At 47.1% G+C, this 26,708-nt stretch overlaps 15 protein-coding genes across 15 annotated transcripts; 6 read left to right on the top strand and 9 right to left on the bottom strand.

Moving 5' to 3' along the window:
• Window positions 1-495: 495 nt before the first annotated feature.
• Window positions 496-1,404, top strand: GEP7 (Gep7p; the record flags this gene model as incomplete). The annotated part of the gene is made up of 1 exon (XM_002556127.1): window positions 496-1,404. The coding sequence occupies one exon, from the start codon at window positions 496-498 to the stop codon at window positions 1,402-1,404; it is 909 nt and encodes a 302-aa protein (XP_002556173.1).
• A 115-nt stretch (window positions 1,405-1,519) lies between these two features.
• Window positions 1,520-2,087, bottom strand: RAD6 (E2 ubiquitin-conjugating protein RAD6; the record flags this gene model as incomplete). Its single annotated transcript, XM_002556126.1, has 2 exons — window positions 1,520-1,960; window positions 2,046-2,087. The coding sequence occupies 2 exons, from the start codon at window positions 2,085-2,087 to the stop codon at window positions 1,520-1,522; spliced, it is 483 nt and encodes a 160-aa protein (XP_002556172.1).
• Window positions 2,088-2,330: 243 nt separating this feature from the next.
• On the bottom strand, window positions 2,331-3,815 carry PKP2 (protein kinase PKP2; the record flags this gene model as incomplete). Its single annotated transcript, XM_002556125.1, has 1 exon — window positions 2,331-3,815. The coding sequence occupies one exon, from the start codon at window positions 3,813-3,815 to the stop codon at window positions 2,331-2,333; it is 1,485 nt and encodes a 494-aa protein (XP_002556171.1).
• Window positions 3,816-4,173: 358 nt separating this feature from the next.
• On the top strand, window positions 4,174-5,811 carry HPC2 (Hpc2p; the record flags this gene model as incomplete). The annotated part of the gene is made up of 1 exon (XM_002556124.1): window positions 4,174-5,811. The coding sequence occupies one exon, from the start codon at window positions 4,174-4,176 to the stop codon at window positions 5,809-5,811; it is 1,638 nt and encodes a 545-aa protein (XP_002556170.1).
• A 36-nt stretch (window positions 5,812-5,847) lies between these two features.
• On the bottom strand, window positions 5,848-7,878 carry YBP1 (Ybp1p; the record flags this gene model as incomplete). The annotated part of the gene is made up of 1 exon (XM_002556123.1): window positions 5,848-7,878. One exon carries the CDS (start codon window positions 7,876-7,878, stop codon window positions 5,848-5,850), a length of 2,031 nt encoding a protein of 676 aa, XP_002556169.1.
• Window positions 7,879-8,683: 805 nt separating this feature from the next.
• On the top strand, window positions 8,684-9,268 carry ATG12 (Atg12p; the record flags this gene model as incomplete). The annotated part of the gene is made up of 1 exon (XM_002556122.1): window positions 8,684-9,268. One exon carries the CDS (start codon window positions 8,684-8,686, stop codon window positions 9,266-9,268), a length of 585 nt encoding a protein of 194 aa, XP_002556168.1.
• A 402-nt stretch (window positions 9,269-9,670) lies between these two features.
• DUO1 (Duo1p) lies at window positions 9,671-10,342 on the top strand (the record flags this gene model as incomplete). Its single annotated transcript, XM_002556121.1, has 1 exon — window positions 9,671-10,342. One exon carries the CDS (start codon window positions 9,671-9,673, stop codon window positions 10,340-10,342), a length of 672 nt encoding a protein of 223 aa, XP_002556167.1.
• A 207-nt stretch (window positions 10,343-10,549) lies between these two features.
• On the bottom strand, window positions 10,550-14,074 carry PYC2 (pyruvate carboxylase 2; the record flags this gene model as incomplete). The annotated part of the gene is made up of 1 exon (XM_002556120.1): window positions 10,550-14,074. One exon carries the CDS (start codon window positions 14,072-14,074, stop codon window positions 10,550-10,552), a length of 3,525 nt encoding a protein of 1,174 aa, XP_002556166.1.
• A 694-nt stretch (window positions 14,075-14,768) lies between these two features.
• On the bottom strand, window positions 14,769-15,158 carry SOH1 (mediator complex subunit SOH1; the record flags this gene model as incomplete). Its single annotated transcript, XM_002556119.1, has 1 exon — window positions 14,769-15,158. The coding sequence occupies one exon, from the start codon at window positions 15,156-15,158 to the stop codon at window positions 14,769-14,771; it is 390 nt and encodes a 129-aa protein (XP_002556165.1).
• A 263-nt stretch (window positions 15,159-15,421) lies between these two features.
• On the top strand, window positions 15,422-16,513 carry SCS3 (Scs3p; the record flags this gene model as incomplete). The annotated part of the gene is made up of 1 exon (XM_002556118.1): window positions 15,422-16,513. The coding sequence occupies one exon, from the start codon at window positions 15,422-15,424 to the stop codon at window positions 16,511-16,513; it is 1,092 nt and encodes a 363-aa protein (XP_002556164.1).
• A 13-nt stretch (window positions 16,514-16,526) lies between these two features.
• Window positions 16,527-18,161, bottom strand: KLTH0H06534g (uncharacterized protein; the record flags this gene model as incomplete). The annotated part of the gene is made up of 1 exon (XM_002556117.1): window positions 16,527-18,161. One exon carries the CDS (start codon window positions 18,159-18,161, stop codon window positions 16,527-16,529), a length of 1,635 nt encoding a protein of 544 aa, XP_002556163.1.
• A 579-nt stretch (window positions 18,162-18,740) lies between these two features.
• PDB1 (pyruvate dehydrogenase (acetyl-transferring) subunit E1 beta) lies at window positions 18,741-19,838 on the bottom strand (the record flags this gene model as incomplete). Its single annotated transcript, XM_002556116.1, has 1 exon — window positions 18,741-19,838. One exon carries the CDS (start codon window positions 19,836-19,838, stop codon window positions 18,741-18,743), a length of 1,098 nt encoding a protein of 365 aa, XP_002556162.1.
• A 305-nt stretch (window positions 19,839-20,143) lies between these two features.
• Window positions 20,144-21,763, bottom strand: PCS60 (Pcs60p; the record flags this gene model as incomplete). Its single annotated transcript, XM_002556115.1, has 1 exon — window positions 20,144-21,763. The coding sequence occupies one exon, from the start codon at window positions 21,761-21,763 to the stop codon at window positions 20,144-20,146; it is 1,620 nt and encodes a 539-aa protein (XP_002556161.1).
• A 152-nt stretch (window positions 21,764-21,915) lies between these two features.
• Window positions 21,916-23,628, bottom strand: TDP1 (tyrosyl-DNA phosphodiesterase 1; the record flags this gene model as incomplete). Its single annotated transcript, XM_002556114.1, has 1 exon — window positions 21,916-23,628. One exon carries the CDS (start codon window positions 23,626-23,628, stop codon window positions 21,916-21,918), a length of 1,713 nt encoding a protein of 570 aa, XP_002556160.1.
• Window positions 23,629-24,840: 1,212 nt separating this feature from the next.
• On the top strand, window positions 24,841-26,640 carry MET13 (methylenetetrahydrofolate reductase (NAD(P)H) MET13; the record flags this gene model as incomplete). The annotated part of the gene is made up of 1 exon (XM_002556113.1): window positions 24,841-26,640. The coding sequence occupies one exon, from the start codon at window positions 24,841-24,843 to the stop codon at window positions 26,638-26,640; it is 1,800 nt and encodes a 599-aa protein (XP_002556159.1).
• Between the last annotated feature and the right edge of the window lie 68 nt (window positions 26,641-26,708).

Genomic DNA, 26,708 nt, shown 5'->3' with positions numbered 1-26,708 from the left:
CATTTTATCGACACCCGATTATTTTCAGATCCTGTGCGCTTACATAAACAATACCCTTTATGTTCAATTTTCGAGTTTTAGACATTTTTCCCAGCAAATACTGACACTTCGATCCCGCCATCAATTTAGAAACAGTCTATGAACAGCGCATGGATCGCGTGCACGAATTCATCAAGCCTGTCATAGCTTGGCTACCCAGTGCCTTCATTGTATGAAGCAAGGGCTTCAGCTGCCGGGAAGCCTCAGTTACGTTACCAAAATGGTTAGAAAGATATTGAAGAAAACTTGGAGCCTTTCAAGCCAAAAAATCAAATGTTCAAGATCTCAAAATTCCACGCAGGGCTGATACCTTCCGACCGCTTACGCCTAAACTTGTAATTGATCACTGTTGACGTATTTAAATATAATAATTGAATTGGCGAAAGCCATTGAACTGGCAATAAGATGAGCTAAGGCCCCACAGCCTGTACGCCTTGCCTTCGTCGCGCATTCGCCATGCTTTCCCAGTATCTTAGAAAACACCATCTATTATCGCGAAGGCATCAGTTTATGCGCTGCGCTTCGCAAAGCAGATCTCCTCCAAGATCGCTGCTTCAGCGTCAAGCTAAGAGACGTGGAGAGGCCGAGGCGGTTGCGCCCTCCCAACTCATCGTCACATCATTGAAGGACATATTCTCAACGTTTCAGCCGTCTGGCTTTACGCAAGAAGACGATGAGCTTGAGGCGGTGAAACAAAGGGAGGATGCCATGCAAAGGCTAGAGAATGGCGAGCTCAGGGAACTGCTCCTTCATAAGTTTGGGGCGCGCAGAATCCCCAGCACTACAGAGACTGGAAACTCTGTTGGCGACCTTCGGATACCTCCTCGGAATATCAATCAAGCTTTCCACAACTTGACGACGCAGGAGCGAGAACTAATAGAGGTTTTCCAAAGTTTGGGGACCCCTTCCATGAACTGGAGAGACGTTCCGCTTGTATCAAAACAGCTGCAATTCTACATTTCATTTGGGTCTTATGGTCCCAGAGAGGGTATAACTTTTTTGGGCTCGAAGCCGGAAGACTTTATATGGAGTAAGACTTCCAGGCGTCTGCTCCCGGGCCAAACAGTTAGAAAGCTCCCAAAAGATGCTACAACCAATACTTGGACTTGCATTCCTTCCAGAAAGGCCAATTTCGAGCGTATGAAGAAGGGTCTCGACCCAGGCACTCGGATAATAGCTTGGTTAGGAATTCTTATTGTCATGATCGCAAGCGTTAGAGACTACAAACAGCGGCGGGATAGCGAGGCCACTGTGAAAGTCTCTGAGTTTACTGAGCAAGAGACATCAGAGCCACAGGCGGCACAACAGGACACGGCTCCGATATCGAAGACCCCAAAAAGCTGGTACCAATTTTGGAAAAGCTAGTACACCACCCTTCTTCCAGCCGCTGTAAGTAGTACTAAATGTTTAACAATATGAAAAAGATATGCAGAAGAAATTACACGTATGTACAAATGCACCGCGCCGTACATCAAAACGCTCATTCATCATCCTCATCCTCGTCGTCCATGTCCTCCAAGTCGTCTTCCCAGGATTTCTCAACTGTCTCTTTCACTCTCTTGATGTACTGTGACTTGTGATCCTTGAAAAGTGTTGCAGCCTCCACATTCGCTGGGGATGCAGGGTTGGGGTCATTGAACAAACTTTGGATTGATGTGAGGATTGACGCGACATCATACGTCGGGGTCCACCTGTTCTGTAAAATATCCAAACAAATCTCTCCGTTCGCGTAAACATTTGGGTGAAACATTTCGCTTAGAAACTTTACGTGTGGAGGCTTATTAGGGTATTCTTCATCAAACTCTAACAGTAAGCGAAAGGTTCCATCTTCGTAGGGAGTTTCTGCGGGCCCAATAATCATTGCATTCCACACCATGACATTGTCTGGTAGCGGAGAAGCTGACACGCCAGGTGGAGCGTCCTCCTTCATGCGCTGTTCAAACATGGTGAGTATGTTGAACCATTTTTAATATTTTAAAGTTTCAATTTACAAATCCATAGCATACCTTAAAATCTCTCATAAGTCTTCTTCTAGCAGGCGTAGACATGTTGTGCTGAAGCGGCCTCTCCTGTGGATAGTGTCTCTACCTGTCCGCGTTAGTGGCGAGATCTATGAACACAATTCGATACTACAATAGCCAAAACTTAAATTAGACGTCGATAGTGACTGTGAGATCATTACCAGGCTGCGGACAGCCAAACCTAGGAAGGTCGGTGATAAGAGGAGATGCACCTTTGCGATCTTCCCTCCCAAACAGATTTCGTTAAATAACTGGAAGTCTGTTCAAAACCTAAACTTTGTCGAGCTGCAATTTGCCTGTGTGATACATGAGGTTACCCAACTTCAGGATAGTGTCTGTGCCGTAGCCTGGAATCGAATGAACCGTCAAAGTGCCATTCCAGTATTCTGCGTAAACTTTGCACATGGCTAGGCCAATGCCAAGTTTGTACCGTGATGACCTTTCTAAAAGACCCAACAAGGGCTTCTCAAATTTGTGAAGACCACTCGGTAAATTAGAAGCATTAATGGGCTCTAAGGAGGTATACTTGTATGGATGATCAACTGAGCGTGTTAGTCCTTTTCCATTTACGCTATCATAAAGCGAAATAGTCTGCAATCCAGGCAGTTTGTGAAAGTTGCTCAGAGACTGGCGCGCTAATTCCTTGGACTTGCCAAATGACCATATCGTCTTCTCGTCGTGGGGGATCCCGCCCGCACGGTCCGAGATACGAAATATGAAGGAACTTTCATTGGAAACAATGGTAACAGTTATCGGCTCGGGCTCTTGGAGGCCAAGGCGAATATATTCTAGCATTGTTGCCTCGTAGCTATTCCTTAGCACTTCACCCAACAAATATTTTAGATGAAGTGGTAAAAATAGAAACTTCAGCTCTGTATTACCATCAATATTGAACGCAGGGAGCTTGATTCCTTTGAAGTACATATCTTGAATGAAGCGTTCACACATGCTTTTGGCTCCCAGAAGAAATTCTTTAGCACTGCACTCTTGAAAAATATCACCCAGCACTAATGTGTTCTCCTTCTTGCCGCTGTGGTAATTCGAAGTTATGCTCAAGTGCTCCTCCACAATTAGCCTTCTTGATATACGAGCACGGAGTAAACTTGAAATAACTTCGTCCATCTTCTCCGGAGGGTACAAGTCAAGTATCCTGCACTCGAGGGCCCCCATTATAAGGTGTGGCAAGTTCAGTGAGTTAAAGTCCGAAAGAATTGTGTGCAAGAACTCTGCAAACTTTTCATTGTCCTCAATGGTTTTGATAGCTGGATACCGTCTGAACCTCTCGAAAATGTTATAGTATGACTCGTAGACTTGACAGAAATGGAAGTTGTTCACCACGTCGAAAGGCAGCATTTGCAGCATGTGAATTTTGTGTGCTATCCGCGTTACCAGTTCTTGCTTCACAAAATTGCCGCTGTTCACGATTTTCTGTTTGGTAAGGGCTGTGGAGTCATCAAAATATTGAGCAAGTTGCATTAACGAAACGGGATGCGGTTTTTTGGTCAAGTAGTGCTTTTCCAAGATGTTTTGATTTTGGTAGTAGTGCTGCTGATTCACATATTTAGACCGCAGAGGGTAGGCGCACAATGTTGGAGAAACGTAAGGTGCCAGTTCGCTGATAGACTTGGTCGGTGAGTACTTGCTAAACTCTGGAATCTGTGATATGTGACTCGATTGTGTCTGTGACTGCGACTTCCAGCGATGTGCCAGCTTAACCTTCAGTCCAGAAGTCGATTTAGACTTTACCTTATACATTTTAATTTCCGGGGCAAGTCTCAATTGTTGTACAGAATAAAGTTCGCATCAAATTAAAAACTGAATATCAATGACATAGCTCCAGTTTCCAAGCGAAGGAGCTTTAAAAAAGAGAGTCCAAATGAATGAGGGTAGTATGTGCTGAGCAACGTGGAGACTTGAAACACAAGACTTCATACTAACTTCATAACCATCAGCGGTCCCTGATAAAGAGGAAATTGCATCGAAAGACCTATCACCTCTAGCTGCAGAAGAAGAGAATACGAGAAAGAGAGAAGCAAACGAATCTGACGGAAATGACAGCTCAAAACCAAAGAAGGCTCTTAAGACGGAGGAACGCCGCGTGCCCAACATCGCGATGGAGCTAGCTAAGAATAGAACTTCTGTAAGGAACCATTCTCCTTCCCCGCATGGAGGTTCGTCTATTCCATTGCTGTCACTTCTTTCCGGTGACTCTGCTATAGTAAAATCGGACCCTGAGACTTGCCAGGCGGCACTCTTGAATAGTGCACGCGTTAGGGTATCCTCTCTGCTATCCTCAGACAACTCAATCGAACAAGAAAGAATAACTGCTCCAAAAATCATTCTACCGACACAAAAGGTTGCGACGAATACGACAACAGAACCCGATACGCCAGGCTTCCTTTTCGCCAGAACGAGCTCACCTGTCACCGGACTACTTAAGCTTTCAAATTCGTCGTTGAATAGAAGCCAAAGCACCCTTGGCCCTTCGACGCCGCCAAAGCCCGCGCCAGTGGCTGTGAAAACCACTTCCCTCCCAGTGGCCAACTCAAAAAGCACAACTAAAAAGCCTGCATCTAAGAGAAACACGGAATCTACGAAAAAGGCGAAGACGGACGCCGACAATAAGAAGAACACACCGTCTTCTGATGCTAAACTGCAAAAAGCTGCTCCAGCCAGAAGATCAAATAAAGCTAAAGAGTCCAAGACTAAGGCGAACGAAAAAGAAGCAAAGCCTAACAATATTATCATTGAAGATATGCAGAAGCTGAATACGACACCCGAAGCAAGCAAAGACAATAAGTCGCCAGAGCAAGAGAACACTGCAAAAGCTGGCAGTACACAAAAAGAAGAGAAACCTCTAGAGCCAAAGAAAGAAACAAAACCAAACGAGTCAAAGAAAGATGTGAAATCAGCCGGGCCAAAGAAGGCTCTAAAATCAAATGAACCAAAGAAGGAGCCGAAGGTTAGCGAAGTTAAAAAAGAGGTGGATGCAAAAGGTCCGCCAAAGGACACCAAATCGAAAGACAGCAAGTCTAATGCCAAAGATGAGACTAAGAAGGAAGCAAAGCCATCCAAAAGAAGTTCGACTGCAACAAAGAAAAAAGATCCAACGCCCCAACCGCAGAAAAAATCGAATGATGCAAAAGCCTCACAAAACACCCCTAAGGTTTTACTGCCTCCGCCTCCCCTGAAATCTCCATCTGTACTTGATCCGCTTGATAAGGGAAAAAATCCAGACAACCAAGAGGAGCCTGTCATTTTGATAGATGTGCCTCTTTACTCTGTAGAGTCAAACAGTTACATGGATGAAAATGGACAAGTTGTTTTCAACTTCTGTAAATTAGTGCATGACGAATTTGGCCAGTCGAGCAAAGCTAAACGAAATCTTGCTTCGGAACTCCAGGGCGGCGAAGAAGAAGACGAGGACGCAATCGAAGTTGAAGATGATGATGGCGTTGAAGAAGACGATGACGACGAAATGGACTTGGATGACAAAGCGCCCCCCTCTGCCGCCTCTGTGGCTTCACCTAAGAAAAAATCTCATCCTATGAAAGGCAGGAGCCTGATAGGGAAATACGATATTGAGGATCCTTTCATTGACGACTCAGAGCTTCTTTGGGAAGAGCAACGCGTGGCCACAAAAGACGGGTTCTTTGTTTATTTCGGGCCTTTGATCGAAAAGGGTCAATATGCAAGTTTTGAACGAGTTAACGGAACTATGAAACGGGGAGGAATTAAGTATTCTAAGTAACAATATTTCATCTATTTAATGGCTTTCAGTGCACGATCATTGTGACAGGAAAGATGCCAAATTTTGGTTTGCAATCTCGATGAACCCATATTCTGGCTGGTCCTCCAGTTTCACGGAACCCAAAAACTCGGAAACCTGCTTGCTAAAGTCTTTAAGTAGATACCTATCCCATTTGAACCTTAGACCAGTAAAGAAATTCAAGTAGGTGAGTAGCAACCTAAGACAACTTTTGTCTGTAGTTTCCTTAGAGTCCTCGAAACTCATCATTGCTAGGCTGTGAATCGTCGCCATCCTGTCATCGTTAATTTGAACAAAAGATCTGGCGGGTAGTGGTGGCACGCTTTTATCTTCTGGCGCATTTGAGACTTTTAATTTCGACAATTTTGCAGTAATATCGTCTCCAGAGCTGTTGTTTAACATTAAATCTTTTAAAATTCCCAAAATGCAACATTTCAAGTCATTGAATGGACAGCTCAATAAAGTGTCCTTTGCAAATTCAAAAGATGTATTTTCCGGCATCAAACACAAAAGCCTAGTCAGCAGAGTGAAGGAGACCATTCTCAATTGCTCTTGTGGTTCACGAAATGACCTAAGAAGTAAGATTTGAAGAAAGGTCATATTCAAATAGGAAGGCATCTTTTGCAGTGTCATTCTACTCTCTTTGCATGAAGAATTAGTGACTGCGGACCAAAGCCAGAAGTTGCAGCAGTCGGCGATGTACAAGCTTTTCGGGGATAAACCGCACATTTCTGGAGTAATGAATCTTAGAAACATGTAAATAGCACCATCAATTTTCAACTCAGGACAAAGGACTTTTCCCGTCTCTTGATAATGGTAACTTGCTAGCACAAGAATCCCACTAGGATCGAGTGACAGGTTTTTTTCATTGATCTTTTTTTGAAGCTCATAAGAGTAAGCTAAGCGATAGACAAGCTGAGTGATACCATTTCTTGCAGCTTCGTTAACTATTTCAGAGTCTGATGGCAGCGACTTGTAAATAGCTTTCGACTCTTTAACGCATAAATCTAGAAAACTCTCCTTTAGGTCAATATCAAATGATAGAGCAAGTTGATAGAAACGACTGATAACGTTTTTCATAAAAATACGCTGTTCATAGTCCAAATTGTTCGAAAAGTCACCCTTCAGCTTGAGAAAGTACTCGATAGCTGAGCTCATTATTTTGAGTCGAGTCATTTGTCCCAAAGAGAAAGTTAATAGGCACCTTAGGAGCTTGCGCTGCAATGCATTTTCGTCATCTAAATTTTTCACTAGCTCTTCAGTTGACATCCCTTTGAGGGCCTCAGAGCTTGGTTGTGGTGGCATATAGTTTCGGGCAAATGCATAAATTCGGCGTAAAACAAACACACAGTCATCAACGAAAGAGGCATTCAGCCTCACAAAATTGAATATAGCACTCACAGCCATTGCCAAAAATTTAGAAGGGTAGCAGGTATCTATCCTTCTCAAAGTAGTCCCAACCAGTTCCAGCAGGGCATGAAACTTGACTTCCAAAGACACTTCTTCCGGACTTCTGTTGTGATTATGAATATTTTCCGCCAGCACCTCGGGCGCAATTTGAGCTTCTTGTTTTTTCAATGAAATTTCGGGCGCGCTTGCTTCATCTCCAGTCTTTTCGACGTCGCTTTTTTCTCCAACCTCCTCTTCTTCGGTTTGCTCATCTGGATTCATTTTGAGGCTTCCAAGAAGCTCGCATCCGGTCAGAAAGCATTCCTTGCTGTTGCCGAAAAGAGCGATCTCGTTGAAGCATTTTAAGGTAGTGGCAATGATGCGATTTTGTAGTAGTGGTACTCGTAAGTCAATGTTTTGAATTGTTATAAATCGCATCAAAATTTTGGGCAAGTCCCACCCTATTTGATCTATAAGGTGTTTGTCCTTTTGTATGTTTGTCAAGACTGCCTCTAAGAACTTCGCTTGCTCCTCATATGCGCCTTCTTTACTGACCTGCATTGCGTACAGGTCCATGATGGTAGCCAGCGATATACTGTCATCCTTACAGTCTTCAAAGGCTTGCTCTAGTTTCTCCTGAAACAAAGGCGTTTCTTCCATTATGTTCTGATTGTTGTCTCAGGTACATTAGGTGTCTTGGGAAGTTCTTGAAGGCCCCTACATTGATCATTAATAAAAAGGCCGTTTAATCACGTGAAACACAACAAATCGAGGAAAGACAATGCTAGTGTAGCATTTCATCGAGAACTAAAATCCCTCATTGGCTAATAATGTTTAGCGCTCTTCTAATGGAGTGTATATGCTTGCGTATGCTTTTGGCTTCTGAGGAGCGACACGGAACATGTTTTGCCAATGCAAGTTAAAAATCAAAAGCAGAGCCCGGGTCTCTCACCAGGGAAAATGGATGGCACCGCAACTTCGAATACAGTTCTACTATGCATGTTGAGGGAGACTCTCTTCTTTAAGCCAGCCACTAATACTTAATTACTCCGACCATAGAATGTAATCTTGGTAATGTACTGAACGCATAGGAAAAAAGTAGAAGCAGCGATGTACTGAAGAACAGTGAAACCAATGGCAGAGGGACTAGAGCCACACTTGCAGCCCAATGTAAACCTTTGGAGATCACAAAATTGTCACTGAAGTGTAGAGAGCACTGTAGCCTTATGAGATCACGTGCTAGCGTCACACGCCTTCAGAGGGGCGTTGGGCCCTCAGTGCGTTGCTTGTAGTGTAATGCCGCCATTCCACGATGGACATTTAGGCTTTTGCCTCCACTCTTGAATCTGTTGTCTAAGGCCGACCCTCCAGATTAATGATGTACCCTAAATTTATATCAAGACTTTTTGAACGAGGATAGCTCAGCCATCGCTTTACGTAGAAACGCTATGAATGGCCCTCAGAAATGAGCCAGCTTTTAGAGAGCGAAAGCGATGCTGCATCGACTTCCAGTACAGGCGAAAGCTCAAGATTTGGAAAAGCTTCTTACAGTGTCCAAGACGGACTTGAACAGTATTCTAAACGGCTGAGTTTTCTAGGACTAGGCAGCAGTGACGATGTTCCCGCTCTGGAGGATAACTCCAGTGGTGCTGATGCTAGCAGCGGAAACATCAAAGCTGAACCTGCGCCAAAGCGCTCTGCACCAGTTAGCACTTCCGCTGTTCTGACCCATCTTACCCCAGCCGGTGACCAAGCCATCAAGAGGTTCACTGAGAAAGAAGGCATCTTGCCTGAAAAAGTCCAAATCAAGTTCCAACCGATAGGATCTGTTTCACAAGTTCTGCCGCAGTCTGCTCGTATCTCTGCCTCGCAACCTTTTTCAGTGCTAGTGACCTTCCTACGAAAAAAGCTCAAGATGAACAGCGTTTACTGCTATGTTAACAATTCTTTCTCACCTGCACCCCAGCAGTCTGTGGGCGATTTATGGAGACACTTTCGGGTAAACGATGAGTTAGTTGTAAGCTACTGCGGTGGTGTCGCATTTGGGTGAGAATTAATAGGGCGATGGTTCAATCACAAGACAGCCATTTCATGTACCTCCTGCCGAATAAGATTCGATTAGTTGGCGTTCTAGTCCATAGGGCACTACCAAAATGGCCCAAAACCTGTTTCACGACGCTCGAAAAAGAGCATAAAAAGCCAAATAGTTAGAATATCAACAGGCGGTCGTATTCGAGTTTTTGGAGGGGCTGAAAGCTTGAAAGTTCCCTGCCAATTAATATCTGTCTTGCTAAGGCGTCCAGACTTGACGTTTAGAAATACGGATATCATGACTAACGAGGCTGTTCGTTTTATCATTTTAGTATTGATCAAGAAGCATAAACAGATGATCGCAGCCGACATAAATGGCCAAGTTTACCCATTGGTACTAAGTATTCAGTAATATTATGCCATGTCCGAGCATGCTGAAGAAGACTCAAACATTAATAAGCTCATTCCTGAGATCTTCGATCAAATGCGATCAAATTTAAGCTTGGCGCCCTTAGCCGGCGGCATTAAGCCCTTTGTTTCTTCTAAGAGCTCATCAAATTTAACCACTCAATCGCTTCTTGAGGAGAACAAGTGTCTTGATAAGATCATTCCTGTTATCCAAAAATTGAACAGTTCGCTAAGTTCATCGGGCCCGCAGCATTTAAAAAGAATCAAGGAAACGTGCGAATCCAGCAATAAGATACTTGATGCATGGATCAAGATCCAGTCGCAAGCCGGGTACGTTCATGAGCTCATGAGCGACCACAGTTATTTAGAATACGTCTCTGCTACTCAAGAAAATGAAGCGCTAACAGCAGAGGCATTCGTGCAACGAAAAGAAGCCCAGGTGGCTAGTTTGAAACGCACACTCGAAGAAAAACAACAGCTGCGTGAGTCCGTAAAGAAAGAACAAGAAGTTAGAAGCTCAAGCGACGTCCCTTCCCTGCCAAGGGGAAGAAGGGCAATTAACCCAAGGAGGGAGGTTAGAGGGGGTATGAAGAAACCAACAGGAATTCCCAGAAGTAGTACTCGAGTTTCTAAACCGCCACTTTCTAGGCCACCTCATTCTTCGGTTAAGAAACCCAGCCGCTGAAGCGCTCGATGGATGGACTGTTGGCATGTATTCAAGAAAACAAAATCGCAACTGCATCTATAATGGGGAATAACAAGAGTTGCTCGCTAGGCTGAGCGAGTCACGAAAACCTTGATGTAACATTAATTAACTATAAAACATCCATAGTAGAAGAACTATTTTACATAAGGGCACTTTGAATCTCGAGGGAACTGACGTACAGCTCGACTATTCTTTTGGTGGGACAGATTCCTCTAAGAATACCAGGAGGTCAGAGGCGTCCACATTTTCACCATCCTTAACTAGCACATCCTTGACTTGCCCGTCTGTGGGGGAGGAGATAACCATTTCCATTTTCATGGCACTCAGGACAGCAATAGGTTGACCCTTCTTGACCAAGGAACCCTTGTGAACCTTGACTTCAATGATGACGCCCGCCATTGGTGCGCCGATCTGGAAGGGATCGTGGGCATCAGCCTTTGGCTTCGACAAAGTGTCAACCTTTTGAGACTTGTCAATAACAGAAACCTTTCTCAATTCGCCGTTTAGGTCGAAATACACTTCCCTCAAACCAGTTTCCTTGTTCAGTTCACCAATCGCCTGAGGCTTGATGATCAGAGTCTTACCCTTCTCGATGGTGACAACAATTTCCTCGCCAACGGTTGGTGGAGACAAAAAGTTCTTGGTTGGTAGCACCGACAGATCACCGTAGGTTTCCCTCATCTTGCGGAAGTCTTCGTAAACCTTTGGATACATGTTGTATGACGCAACGTCACATTCGTCGATGTCGCCAAATCTATCTTGAAGATCTTCCTTGATTCCGGCCAGGTCGAACGGAGCCAACTCAAGACCGGGACGGCAAGTCAGCTTTCTTCTCTTGTTCTTCAAAACATCGGATCTCAATGGCTCAGGGAAGCCACCGTATGGCTGTCCGATTAAACCCTCAAAGAAATCCATAACAGAGTCTGGGAAGTCCAAAGAGGATGCCAAACGTCTGACATCGTCTGGAGTCAATTTGTTGGACACCATAAACTGCGCCAAGTCACCAACAACTTTAGAGGTTGGAGTGACCTTCACCAAGTCGCCAAGCAGGTAGTTGGCATCTCTGTAAGCCCTCTTGGTTTCAGCCCATTTTTCTCCAAGTCCCAATTGCTGGGCCTGGAAAAGCAGGTTGGTGAGTTGTCCGCCTGGAATTTCGTGCTCGTAAACTTCTGGATCTGGGCCCTTCAAGTCTGCCTCGAAGCAAGAGTAGAGCAATCTCATTTGCGCCCAGTAAGCGTCAAGCTCACGCACCATGTTGACGTTCACACCAGTGTCGATTTCACCGTCTAGAGACGCGAGCAAAGCGTTAATCGATGGCTGCGAAGTCATACCAGACATAGAGTTGGTGGCCACATCAACAACATCAGCACCGGCAAAGGCACAAGCAGCCATGGAAGCAACAGCGGTACCGGCGGAGTCGTGAGTGTGAACGTGGATTGGAAGGTCTGGGTACTTGGCTCTAATGGAGCCAATCAATAATTTAGCAGCAGATGGCTTCAATGTACCAGCCATATCCTTGATACCCAAGATGTGAGTACCCATCTGAACGATCTTGTCGGTAATCTCTAGGTAGTAGTCCAAGTTGTACTTTTTTCCAGGCTGCAGCATGTCACCGGAGTAACAGATGGTAGCTTCAACGACACCATTCGCCTTCTTGACAGCATCGACACCAACCTTGAGCTGCTCGAGGTCGTTCAAAGCGTCAAACACTCTGAAAATGTCAACTCCGTTCTCCTTGGCTTGCTCGACAAAGTGGTCGATGGCATTGTCAGGCAGCGAGGAGTAAGCGACACCGTTGGCACCACGCAGCAACATTTGGAATGGAATGTTTGGAACAAGCTTTCTCAAAATTCTCAAACGCTCCCATGGGTCTTCGTGCAAGAATCTCATGGCGACGTCGAAAGTGGCACCTCCCCAACATTCAAGCGCGAAAGCGCCAGACAGAGCATGGGCGGTAGTTGGGGCAATGGCAGCAAGGTCGTAGGTACGAACTCTAGTAGCCAACAGCGACTGGTGAGCATCTCTCCATGTAGTGTCCATCAACAAAGTACCCTTGTAGTGGCGAACAGCCTTGGCAAACTGAGCTGGACCTTGTTCCAGCAAAACTTGTCTCCACCCCGAAGGTGGGGGGGTTGTGAGGACGTCGATCACCTCTCCGTTAGAGTCGTGCAGGGTTGGAACTGATGGCTGCGTGTGCAACTTAGGTAGACCCATTTGACCCTTGATAGAGGAGCCATTGACAGCCAAGTCTGCAAGGTAGTGCAGGAGCTTCTGAGCACGGTTCTGAGAAGATACCATCTTGAACAACTCAGGAGTGTCGTCAATGAAAGTGGTCCAATAGGAACCATCAATAAATACGGGGTTGGTCAACAGAGTCAACAAAAATGGAATGTTTGTCTTCACGCCTCTGATTCTGAATTCAATCAAGGCACGCAACATCTTGCGACGGACAATTTCATAAGTAGAGCCAGAGCAAGAGCACTTGACCAACATGGAATCGTAGTGAGGCGAAATGATGGAGCCCGCGTAGGCGTTACCACCGTCCAGTCTAACACCGTTACCACCTGCAGAGCGGTAGACCTCAATACGGCCGGTATCTGGCTGAAAGTTCTTGGCGGGGTCTTCGGTGGTGATTCTACATTGGATGGCGAAACCACGAGTAATGATTTTGTCCTGCAGAAGGCCTAGCTCCTGCAGCGAAGCGCCGGCGGCAATTTGAATTTGAGCAGCAACGATATCGATACCGGTGATTTCCTCTGTGATTGTGTGCTCAACCTGGATTCTTGGATTGATTTCGATAAAGTAGTGTCTGTTCTGGTCGTCGACCAAGAACTCAGCAGTACCTGCGTTCTTGTAGCCTGCGACCTTTGCCAGCTTGACGGCATCGGTTAGAATAGCGTCACGCACGTCCTTGGGCAAGGTCTTGGCAGGAGCGACTTCCACGACCTTCTGGTGTCTTCTCTGCACGGAACAGTCTCTCTCGAACAGGTGAACGACGTTGCCGTATCCATCAGCGAGAAGTTGGACCTCAATGTGCTTAGGTTTGTTGAGGAATCTCTCGATGAAACAGGTTCCGTTTCCGAAGGCGGTTTTGGCTTCGGAGGTGGCACGCTGGAACGCGTCGGCGATGTCGTCGCCCTCGCGAACGACTCTCATACCTCTACCACCACCACCGTAGGCAGCCTTGATGATGACCGGGTATCCGTACTCCTCGACGAAGGCCTGCGCTTCCTCCACGGAGTCAATAGGGCCCGGCGTACCAGGCACAACAGGCACGTCGGCCTTGGCAGCGAGGTTTCTCGCAGAAACCTTGTCACCCACAGACTCGATGACCTCTGCCGAAGGGCCGATCCACGTGATCCCTGCAGCCTCGACTTTCTGCGCGAACTCCGAGTTCTCAGACAAAAACCCGTACCCCGGGTGGATGAAGTCCACGTTGTGCTCTTTGGCGATCTTCAAGATCTCGTCGATTGCCAGGTACGCGCCCACGGGCGTGTACTTGCCTTCTTTGCCGATCATGTACGCCTCGTCTGCCTTGAGTCTGTGCATCGACAGTCTGTCCTCGTGCGAGTAGATAGCGACCGTCTTCATTGACAGCTCATGCGCCGAACGGAAGATTCTGATGGGAATCTCACCTCTGTTGGCAACCAGAAGCTTGTTTTTCTCACCTAGTAGGTTCGAGCTGTCTCTCAGTCCTGCCAGTTTGGACATTTTGCTAGTGTGTTGCGAGCGTTACTTAGCTGCGTGTAAAATATTTTCCGGAGACGAGCCACAAAGAACTAATTGATCCCTCTTGAAAGACGGTTGGTCTCGTACTATAACTGCTCTATGAACTTTTAGGCGCCCATCTTTCATAAGAAAGGCCAAGAGCCGCGGTTCCCTTGTTCTCCATCCCCATTCCTTATATACTTCCAAGGTCGATATTTCGTCTTCAGTGATAGTTTGCTTCAGCCAATCATATCCCCGGATCTATATGACCATGGTCATGCCAACATGACTCATGTTGAGGTCACACAAAGCCACCTGATCTTGAGTTTGGAAGAGTTTTCAAGTCACATGATGTGACGAGCACCAAAACCGGCGTCGGAAAGACGAAGCGAACGATGGGCTCTTAAAATTGCGGAATTGGAAGCCCGCTTGCCAATGTCAGCTTTTCGATAAGATAGCTAGCACGTGCAATGGAAAAACTAGCCCAAGGTCGGTGGAAGTAGTCGTGTGCGCCAGTGATCTGCCGGGTCAGTGATCCGCAAGGTTTCGGGACTGTGATTCGCGTGTTGGAAATACATGGCGGGAAGCGAGTGGCGAAGGCAGGTATGGGATGGTAGTGTATAGGCCGTGTTTTTTAAAATGTAATTATGTAGGGTTCAGGCTACCGAAGGACGGGCGATTGGCATCCCGTGCCAGGTCACGAGCTCCACCGCTCGACCATCTCGTTCATCCACTGCGCGCCCTGGCTCTGCAGCACCTTCGGCAGGTCTTCGAGGCCTTCCAGCAGCCCGTCCTCGTTGACCTCTGCGGCCTCCATGAACCCGTTGAGGAGCTTCAGCATGAAGAGACAGTTGGGGTATACGATGCACTGCGCGTACGGCGGTTTGCACCAGTATTCAAGGTACTTGAGATATGCCCTGAACTTTGGGTCCCTCCATATATGCTGCTGACTTAGCAGGAAGATTACATACGGCACATTTGCGAGGCACTGTACGAACTCCAGCTCGACCTCGAACCGCGTGGGCGGAATGTCTTCGGGCACAGGTTGTTCTACGCCATTGTTCTCCGGAATGCCACCGTCTTCCATGCTTGATATACCTGTTCTCTTTATATGTACTAGCGCCTCTCAACCACAGGCATGTACTCCGAATAGCAGGTCTTCTCGGGCAGCTCCTGCTTTTCACTTCGCGTCGACCGAGCTCTTCGATCTTTCCATTCACGTTTTCATGGGAAGCTCAACAAGTCGCTAATTTAATTTTCGTACAAAACAATCAAAGCGAAGGCGGCATCGCTGTCATCATAGAATCTAAAGGACACCACTTGATCTTCGAGCAACACTTTTGAGAACCAATGGAGCTTTCTCTGTATAAGATCTTTCTGTTCTCGTTATGCCCTCTGACGCTACTGGTAGGACAGTTAGTATCGTTTAGGGTACATCTCGAGGTCGATAAGGATGGGTGGCTCAATACATATTTCGTCAAACAGGGTTGGTTCTGGACAAGTTTGGTCGGGTGGTGGTGCATGATCCGGTACGGTGGATTTGGACCTCGTGGAACATGGAAACGAACGCTGCTGCGCTACGCGATTCTGACCGTGTGGTGGTTCGTGTTCACACAGTCGCTGTGGTCAGAGGCGGCGCCTCTCATGGACTTGGTATTCACAGCGACGGGCGGGCGATGCAGCTTCGAGGTCTTCGACTTGTCAGACTCACCCACCTGGGGCATTAACGAAAAATTTCACGACACATTTTCCAGGCGTCAGAGCAGCCTCCAGAAGCTGTACAACGCGTTGAAAAAAGGTGCTCAGAACCCTCCATCGCTGCTGCAAAATGCAGTCTCAGAGATTGAGTATTGGATCTCCGAGGGAAAGGGCCACTTGCGCGGGGAAGATGTGACACCAAGCCAGCTTAACAGCCTCATCGACTCTGCTCTTCACTCCTGGAAGAAAATAAACTCCTCTAACCTGTGCAGGTCTATGGGAGGTTACTGGATTGGTGGGCATGATCCCAGCGGTCACATATTTCTCATCACTTTAATGTGTATGTTTCTGCTCGGGGAATTACAAGCTATCGGCAAAAGAGCGCTCAGAGTACTGAAGACCCATAATAAATACTGGCAGCAGCTCAGAGAGCATGGTACTAGCGTTTTAACACTAGGAGGGCTGTGGAATCTTGTCGCACACCCGCCAGCAACAAAGAAGCAATTATTCAAGCAGCTAGGTTTAATACCACTCGATATAAGCCAGCACCTTACTCAGCTGTTTGGAGCTACAGCGAAGTTTATCGTTTGGGAAAATCCAGTTGTCCTACTGGTACTATTTACTTTCCTGTGGTGGTGGAGCTTGCTGATAACTACAATTGCCTTTCACACATTGTGGGAGCAGCTGAGCGGGCTTCTATGCGCATACATTGTAGCGGGGTTCGTATACTGGAAATTAGTTTAAGTACTTGTGAATATTAAGAACAGTGCCATGCGCTCTCAGGCAATAGCTGAAGTCTTTGCGCCCTCTTTCTAATGAAGGTAAAGTACAGCACAATCCCTACTGTGATACAGCAGAAGTTCGAGACAAAGTATCCGTCTCGGACTATCATCCAAGTTCCGCCAGCGGCTTTACAAAGCCCTTCGTCGGTAGCGTCAAGTGGCTGTGCTCCGGTCCCTACGCATTCGTGTTTTGTTAGACGGTCGATCATCGTCATAACCAAAAGCCTGGGCCACGTTCCTCCCAGATTGCTAAAAGTGTTCAGTAGCGTCATGTAGGTCCCCCCAATGGCCGAATCGGCGATTCTGGTATGAAACGCGCATATGGCAACGAATTGGACGGTTGTCATGAATGAGCCTAGAAGATGTTGAAATATAACCATCAAAAAATAACTCCGCGTTACTATTCCGTCGGAAGGAAACTTGGCTACTAAAATACCTGCCAGAAAAGCTGAGAGCAACCGGCCTAAAAATCCCCAAAGCCATGGTGTGAGGATACCAGCCTCACCGACCAGCATTCTAGCAAAAAAGTTTGAACGCTCAAATTTCCTTGGGCCGAACGTTGCACTACTGCTCCACTTTGCCACATAGTATCCGAAGATGATTTCGAACGGAAAGTCTACAAGCACAGTGACGGCTAAGTCCTCTCTTTTAAAACCTCTTTCGAGAAGCTTGAGATTTGTGGCACCCTCGTTGCATTGAAAGGCGAATTTTGAGACAAGGTGAATAAGCATGAGAGAACGCACACTTGGCAATTTCAGAACCTTGAAGAAAAGCAAATAAACATTTTTAAGGCTGATGCTTGAAGCGCCTGTCTCGACGTTATAATCGATTACTTGTTTTTCGTCACTCTTTTTTGCTGTGGAAGGTAGAACTGAACAATTGCTGGGGCGCTCGTTGGTAAAGAACATGATGTAGAAGGTAACCGCTAGATAAACAGTTCCCGCGAACTTCAAGTAACCACCAAAACTTATCAATCCATATTCTAGTGGTTCACTTCTGATATACCTGTTCATGAAATCACTTGAATTGAAAGTCAAAAAGATTGTAAATGATAAAAAGTAGCCCGTATTGAGTCCCACAGTCTGCGCAGTGGATGCATAGGACAAGGACTGTTTTGAAAGTATTTCTAGTGCCCAGCCGTCAACTGCAATGTCCTGTGTAGCGCACAAGAACACCAGAAGAAGAAAGCAAATAGTTAAGGTAGTGATGTCTGTAGGCCGCACTCCTTGTTTGACCGGCGCGTTGCCCGTACTGTAAGAATCATCAATGCCGGCAAATACTAAATTGTTTGACACGCAAAACCCTATGGCCCACAGGATGATACCGCTAGCCAGCTGGACAGGTATGATCCACGAGCGCCGACGTCCAGTCTTTTTGCTGTAAATTGAATCCACAATTGGGGACCAGATAATCTTGAGCGAGTAAGGATATGTGGCCAGCGCAAAGACGCCTAGCTGCGTAAAAGTCGTCTCCCTTGCTCCCGACTTCAGCAAGAACGGCACCGTGCCAAAAGCTAATCCAACAGGTATACCTTGCAAGAAGTAGAGAACAACCAGCAAGAAAAAAGCTTTGTAGTCATGCCTCGCTAGCTGATGCGGCACCCCACTCATTATCAAAGGTAATGTCCTCGCAAGGCTGACGCTATCTCCTAGCTTGTATCAAACTGCCCTCGTTGAACAATCAACTCAAACGTTGTATTGACATCGTAAGTGATTATACATAAAAATATATATGCAATGTAGCTCCATCGCCCTGAATTGTTTTCGCGAAAACAATTGATCGAGCGACGCATCCCGTACACTGTTATATCCTCCGATTCTCTCTATCTGAGGAATGAAACCTGTAAACGTGAAGTGGAGTACATTGTTGTTCAGCAAACTGCACACGATCCCTCTCTCCTTGAATCGTGTGAGGTTGGCTGAGGTGCTGTGGTTCCCAAGCCAGCGAACCTTTAACAGGGACTCATCGCTCTCTCCAAAACGATGAGGTGAATAAAGGGACAACTGGCTTGGGGCGTGAACTCAAAGGAAAAGGGAAAGGAGCGGTTTTGGGATCTCTCTTCTGAAAACTGATATGATATCAGCATCCAGACGAGTTTCGGTGTTCTGGACAAAGGGCATAGGACAAAAAACTAGTTGATAAGGCGGCGTCAAAAAAAAAGCACATAACAGTCAAAAAGACAGCGTCATTTACTCAATTGATAGCACGCTCTTGACAGCATTGACAATAACGTCAGGGTCTGGGAAAGCGAAGTCTTCCAGCTCCTTGGCGTAAGGAGTTGGAACATCAGCACCAGTGACTCTCTTAACTGGGGCATCCAAGTAGTCGAAAGCCTCAGACTCCATGATCTGAGCGACAATCTCAGAACCAACACCAAAGTTAGGGAAAGTGGACTCAACAGTGATGAGGTGGTTGGTCTTCTTGACAGTCTTGATGATGGCGTTAACATCCATAGGTCTAATAGCACGCAAGTTGATAACTTCAGCAGAGACACCGTACTGCTTGTCAAGGATTTCAGCAGCCTGTAACGAGAATTGAACGTTCCTAGTGTAGGTGATAATCGAAATGTCGGTCCCTTCTCTTTCAACCTTAGCAGTGTAAGGTAAGGTGAAGTCGGTGGACAGGGCCTCCTCGGAAACTTCGAAAGATTCACCATACAACAGTTCGTTTTCCAAGAACACCACTGGGTTGGGGTCTCTGATGGCAGCCTTCAACAAACCTCTGGCATCCTCAGCAGAGTAAGGAACCAGCACCTTCATACCAGGAATAGAACCATACCAGGCAGAAAAATCTTGGGAGTGCTGGGCACCCACACCAACAGCAGCACCGTTAGGACCTCTGAACACGATTTGACACTTCTGTGTACCACCAGACATGTAATAAGTCTTAGCGGCAGAGTTGACGACTTGGTCGATGGCCTGCATGGAAAAGTTGAAAGACATGAATTCAACAATAGGCTTGAGGCCCTTCAAAGCGGCACCCACAGAAAGACCTGTGAACCCCATTTCTGTAATTGGAGTATCGACAACACGGCGTTCGCCGAAGCGGTCAAGGAGGCCCTTCGTGACCTTGTATGCGCCGTTGTACTGTGCAACCTCTTCACCGATAATGAACACGTCATCGTCACGGTCCATTTCCTCAGCCATAGCGCTGTTCAAAGCGTCTCTAACTGTCATTGTCTTGGTGGACGCCATTCTTCTGGCCAATGGTGCGGCTGCTCCAGCGCGACCGCTTAAAAAAGCCTGTCTCACACCGCCGAATACACCTGTAGAGAGTCTGAAAGCCATTCTAACTTTCGATTAAGAGAGATCTCGTTTGTTTTGCACCTCCTTTCCTTTGGTTACCAACTTATGATTGTCCCCAGGAGCACCACCCTTGTCGAGTGGGGCCTAGTTTATATAACTAAAAATCTGAAAAAAACAAATTAGTCACGCATTACGATTCAAGAAAGCGTCGGGATTGGTCAAGGCCGAGATTTAACAGATGTTAATCTCCGGGCGCAGGGGGGTTACAATGTCTTCAGCCGCTCGCACGTTCGAGCGACGTGTGGTCAGTCCAAGTGTTTGCGAAAAATAGCATGTATCGGTGTTCTTTATAGTTTGCTCTTCCCAGCAAACACTTCGGCGATTATGCGACGTTGAATCTTGCCTGTGGCAGTCTTGGGCAGCTTGTCCACAAAGAAGATCTTGGTAGGAACTTTGAAAGATGCAACTTTACTGCGCATGTAGTCGGTAAGCTCTTTGTAGTCAAGTTTCTGCCCAAGCTTGAGTACCACAGCAGCATTGACTATTTGTCCGTACTTTTCATCTGAAACACCGAAGGCCACGGCCTCATCAACCTTGGGGTGTGACAGCATAACGCCGTCCAGCTCAATAGGAGATATTTTCTCACCACCGCGGTTAATTAGCTCCTTAATACGGCCGGTGAGCACCAAGAATCCCTCTGGGTCGAAATAACCCTGATCACCGGTGCGGAAATAGTTTTCGCGCTTGGTGAAATTCTCGCGGTTAGCTTTCTCATTGTGCGCATATCCTAGCGTCACATTCTCACCCCGGATCGAGACTTCTCCTTGCTGCCCTTGAGGCAGGACATTGTCTTTGTCGTCAAGAATGAAGACCTCTACACCTTGTGGTTGACCAACAGTGCCAGGCTTCCTCTTTCCAGGTGGGAGGTTGTTGGATGTCATTTGGTGCGACGCTTCGGTCATGGCGTAAGCTTCCAGAACAGGGGCCTGGAACTCGCTTTCCAACTTAGCAAATGTTGATGGCGCAAGTGCAGACGAACAGGATCTTATGAAGCGAATATGAGGGAGTGGGTTGGGTTTAGGGGAGTTGAGCATAATCATGCTGATCGTTGGTACGCAACTAAACCAGTTGCAATTCCACGTGATAAAGTCATTCCAAAACTTCTTGACGCTGAACCGTGGGGGCACAACAACCGAGCCTTGCGCCCAGAAAGTGGACAGAAGCACTCCGATTAAGCCGTGCACATGAAATAGGGGCATGACCACGTAAGAGCGATCCGCAGGTGACAGCTTGTAGGTAGCAGCGATGTTACGCATACTTCTGGCAATGTTTAGATGAAGTAAGGGCACGGTTTTGGGGGCAGAAGTTGTGCCACTGGTGTGCAAGATGAGCGCGACGTCCGAGGAGCGAGCAAAACCGGGAAATTTGTCGCTGTGATTGTGGAACACGGCATGATTAATTGAAGAGTACACCTTTCTCTTGTAGCTCTCCTGTGGCGAGTAAACATCGTACTCCACACGAAATCTCTCTTTGTCGAAGTACAACTCCACGATGAAACACCCAAACTTGGACGCCGACTTCAGGATTTCTGCATTTGAGCCTGCCTGAACTGTTCCTTGTGGAACGCATATGACTTTGGTCTTTAGGTCATTGAGATAAAAGTTGAGCTCCTCGGCTTTGTAATTGGGATTTAAAGGCGCGGCTATCTTCGAATCAGTGGTAATACCCAGGAATGCTGTGACAAACTCCAGCCCGTTCGCCATCGAGATGGCAATCGCAGATTGTCTTCCAATCAATTTGTACAAAGGGGAGTCTGGAGACTGAAAAAGAGTTTGAAAGTGACCGGTCATATGTGATAAGTCACGGTAAGTAACCTGAGTACCAGTCTCAGGTACCACCAGCGCGACATTATCAGTGACTTTGAAGCTCTCGTTGAACGACGCAACCCCTCTAGTGTCTTGTGTCATTATTTAGGTTGATGTAGGGCGGGAATAGACTCCTGGGAGATCTTTGAGGGATTTGACCTTTCCCCTTTTTAAACGTTTGCACTGGGTAAACTTAAAATTTCTTGTAATCAAGGTACACCAAAGGAGTGACTCCGTTCACGTGAGGTGACAGCTCAATTCTGAGCTTGATGGAGTTTACCATGTATGTCAGGTGCTTCATAGCTCCTCGAGACGCAAAAGGCATCGTCTCCCGGTTGATAGGGCACGGGATTGATGTCAAAGGGAACCATGACGCAAATATTCGCATTGGAGTGAACTTTTGAGGAGCCAAGGATCTGCCCTGTGCTACGAAATTTGCTGTACACAAGATCAGACACGCTTTTGACGGTGATGCGGCGCCTATCCTGAGATTTGAAAAGCACACCAACTTCGTAATTTTGCGGTTTACGCGTAGTGGTGCCCCATGCGTTAAGGCTCAGGTTTGCAGTTGTGAATAAAAACCAATCAACTTCGCTGAATGGCGCCTGGTTATCGAGAAGAGTTGTTGATTTCATGTAAAACTTGGTGTGTGACGGGGTGCGGCCTCTCCTGGGGCAATCTTGCGGCTGCTGCTTGTGCAAAACTCCCCACTTCTTCAAAGTGTTATAGACAGTCTTGGTAGCCTGATTTCTTAGCCAGTGGAAATGAAACCAACCTCCAGTCAGATAGCCCATTGGAGATTGACGTATTTCTTCTGGTGTGGGATACACGATATAAGGCTCAATGTTATAGTCTTCGAAGACCTTATGCAAATTCGGGATTTCGTAGGCCCTCTTACGGTCCCGTGGGCCGACCAACAACCCAGACAGTAATGGAATCATGAGGTGTGAAAAGAGATTTCCGGGATATTCCAAGCCAGTTTTCAACGGCGCGCCTATTGTGGAAACTTGGCTTAGGTAGCGGTGTCTTTCCCGGCCGGTGTTCCCACCCGCAGCATGCTGCCGACTGGAGAGAGCCTTGTGAAGCAAGGGAATGCCTGACAGAATACTCTCAAATGGTTTAGGGCACGAAAATATAAATTCCACGCCCAGTTGGTCGAGGGACGTGAAATCGAGGGTGCCAAGAAATTCTATTAAGGGCTTTAGCGACACTGGGTAGGCGTTCAGGTATTTTACGAGGCTTTTTCTAAACTCTGATTCTTTTACAGCTTCGCTACACCGACGCAAACGAGGACTGCACCAAACTATCTGTTGGGGCAGGTTGGTTTCTGCATGTGTAAAATTGTTAGAAGGAATGTAAATGCAACAACTCCCATCGCGGTACTCATTGACTATCATCTTAGAGTGGTGGCAGGCAAACGGAGGCATTTGAAGCTCTATTGTTTTCATCTTGGACAAGATTTTCGAGGTTTTTGAGCTTATGCGCGTTGGAGGCAAGATTGTGCCTTTCTGGGCGATGATGGTGATCTGAGTAGATTCATTGAACATGGGCAAAATGAAATCCAGTTCATATTGAAAGCTAAAAAGCCACGCCCTGGTTAGTTTGCTTTCTGAGAATATCTCTTGTAGGGTTATGAAATGTTCTGACACATGGCCCTCATCGTAGAACTCTGAGCGCACAAGTTTGAAAGGGTAGTTTACTCTGCCATGCTCGCGTGTGGCGCCCGATGAAGATTCCCCATTAGTTGGGGCCTCCCCTAGAACCGGGATGTCTGTTTCAGAAGCTTCCCATGACGTGGTGTCCTCTTGATCACTCGTAAGGTCTATCACTTCTGGAGTACCGCCTATTTTTGCCCTCTTCGGCACAACTTCATCGGCTTGCTCTTCTCGCTTGGTATTGTATTCAACTTGGCACCAGCGCTCTCGAACTCTCTTCCTAGCAGCTGACTCTGCTTCTGTACCACTCATTTCTGCAACATTTCATTGATAGTTGTTCGAGATGCTAACTGAAACCTCATCTTAATTATTGTTAAATCGACATGTTCATAAGCACAGAGAGGAAACATGCCGCACTGACTACGCTGCGGAGGATTCATTCTACGCCTGTTCGCAGAACGTTACGATAGTCCATGCTATAACTACAGCTAGCTTCAGAAAGAGCGTTTGCTACGTGGGCCCTTACACCTGAACCGCCCCGGCCTCCTCGACGGTCCTACTCCTTCTGTTCAAAATACATAATACGTTTCACCCCACCAAGTCGAACCTGACGCTACTGAGCCTGTGAAGACATGCGCGCGCGCCGCCGTATGGCCCATGCCATTTTTGAAAGCGCTCAGTTGCCGCTGCTTAAAAAATCCGACGGCCCGGTTATTTGCATGCGATGCGTACAAACGACGCTAAGCGCGCTCGGAGGTCAAAGAACAGTGGCTTTGGCACCTGTACCTGGCCATAGGTGGGCCATGTATGGCTGCGGATTTAGTTCAGCTTGGGTAGGATCTCCGTGCGAATTCTAGTACAAAAACCGACCACGACGTCGATGTTTCTCACACTCACAAACGCCGGTCTAGTTCGGCGCTACACCTTGTTGGCCCTAGACGCGAGCCCAAAGCGGTGATTCATTGAAGTTAGTCGGTTTCCCGTGGTACTGTGATGCCGAAACCACTCTGTGATAGTCACGTGAGAAGGTGATTGTGAAAGTTGGAATTTGAGACTTGTGTTTTCCACTAATACAACTGCTCTAGTGTGCACAATTCGCTCTTCTGCTCGCCCAGTCAGAACCGCTTTTCGGTACACTAATTCAGTCGCTTTTTGCACTCTTTTCTCTGTTAAGATCGCTTCCCTGTTCGCAGCAGTGGCTTCTCGGTGTTGTATAACACCGCTGCTCAAATGCCATCGAGATTTTTAAAATACTTATCTGCCACATTCACATGGGGTATATTTAAACGACGCACATCGAAGGACAATACAAAGAGCACTGTGGTGGTCGAGGTTGAGTTCTGTTTAAGATCTAGCAAGCTTGAGCATACTTAAGGGCTACAGTCGAGCGAGAACTGAGAACTTTGAAGAGTTTTTTCAGATCCCAAACAGAAGGAATTCCGATAATTTCGTCTCGGAGTTCAGAGCATACAACGGCCACGGATTTCAGGCAAGTTCCTCCCATAAAGCGTAGACATAAGCACCATGAGAGTATCTGAGAAGCTGCAGAAAAACCGTGAGGCCAACGGGACATCAAAGGCGACCTTCTCCTTTGAGTTTTTCGTCCCAAAGACATCGCAGGGTGTTCAGAACTTATACGACAGAATGGATCGTATGTACCAGACGCACCCACAGTTCATCGACATCACCTGGAATGCAGGCGGTAGACTGTCGCAACTGTCCACCGAGTTGGTGTCGACGTCGCAGTCTGTACTGGGTTTGGAAACGTGTATGCACCTCACGTGCACCAACATGCCTCGGCAGTTGATCGACGATGCGCTGCAAAAGGCTTACGAGTCAGGATGCCAGAATATTTTAGCGCTGAGAGGCGACGCTCCAATCACGTCCAGTGAATGGAAGCCTTGTGAGGGTGGCTTCACATATGCCAAGGATCTGGTTCGCTACATTCGTGAAAAATACGGAGATCATTTTGACATCGGAGTCGCAGGCTACCCTGAAGGGCACCCAGAGGAAGAGGCGTCACCTAAACTGGTCCAGTACTTAAAGGAGAAAGTCGACGCTGGAGCGGACTTTATCATCACCCAAATGTTCTACGATGCGGACAACTTCATCGAGTGGTGCCGCCAGGTTCGTGCCGCAGGAATTGAGGTTCCAATCATTCCGGGTATTATGCCTATTACGACTTATGCCGCCTTTTTGAGAAGGTCAAGCTGGTGCCAGATCAACGTTCCAGAGGCGTTTATGGCGAAGTTGGACCCAGTGAAGGACGACGATCAAGCTGTGCGCGAGGTCGGAACGGAATTAGTCGCACAGATGTGTCAAAAACTCTTGGACAGTGGCTACGTCACCCATTTGCACATGTACACTATGAACTTGGAAAAAGCTTGTATCATGGTGTTGGACAGACTTGGGCTTTTGAGCGAGGACGAGGACATCTTCAGAGACGAAGTTGTGCCAATGCCCTGGAGAAAGTCGTTGCACCCCCAGCGCCGCAATGAATCGGTTCGCCCGATTTTCTGGCAAAAGAGACCTTACTCTTATGTTGCGCGTACCTCTCAGTGGACCGCTGATGAGTTTCCCAACGGTAGATTTGGCGATTCGTCGTCGCCAGCGTTCGGCGACTTGGACCTGCTGGGGTCCACCTCCATTAGACAATCTCCTCAGCGTGCGTTGGAATTGTGGTCTACGCCTACAAAGTTCTCAGACATTGCTGCCCTTGTTATCGACTACCTGCACGGTAAGCTGAAGTGCTTGCCATGGTGCGATGTGGCTCTTAACCACGAAGTTGACACAACCATGCCTCAACTACTAGACCTCAACAAGCACATGATCCTTACACTGAACTCACAGCCTCGTGTCAACGGCGCCAGCTCTGCCGACAAAATTGTAGGCTGGGGTCCCAACAACGGATACGTTTATCAAAAGCAATACCTCGAGTTCTTGCTTCCTAAAAGCAAACTCTCGCAGCTCAGAGACTTCGTCAACGACATGCCAAGCTTGACCTATTTCGCTGTCGACTCTGCCGACGAACTGCACTCCAACCACCCCGACGACACCGCCGCGAACGCGGTTACATGGGGTATCTTCCCCGGTCGCGAGGTTCTTCAACCTACAATCGTCGAGAAGGTCTCGTTTTTGGCTTGGAAAGAGGAGTTTTTCGACATCTTGGACGAGTGGAAGCGCATCATGGGCGAAAACAACCACTCGGAAAGCGTCGCGCTCCTCGAATCTGTCATAAGCGATTATCTGCTAGTGAACATAGTTGACAATGACTATGTGTCCGATGGTGACCGTATCTACGACATGCTCCAGCGCCTGTACTGAGCACTAGTGGACGGGACAACTTAAACTCTGCATTGCTGTGGCAACTCAACTTGCCCGGCGCTCTGCAT

Source organism: Lachancea thermotolerans, assembly GCF_000142805.1.
Source record: "Lachancea thermotolerans CBS 6340 chromosome H complete sequence".
NCBI classification, from domain to species: Eukaryota; Fungi; Ascomycota; class Saccharomycetes; order Saccharomycetales; family Saccharomycetaceae; genus Lachancea; species Lachancea thermotolerans.
Note: the sequence above shows the minus strand (reverse complement) of the source record. Positions and strands in the feature narration are given on the sequence as shown.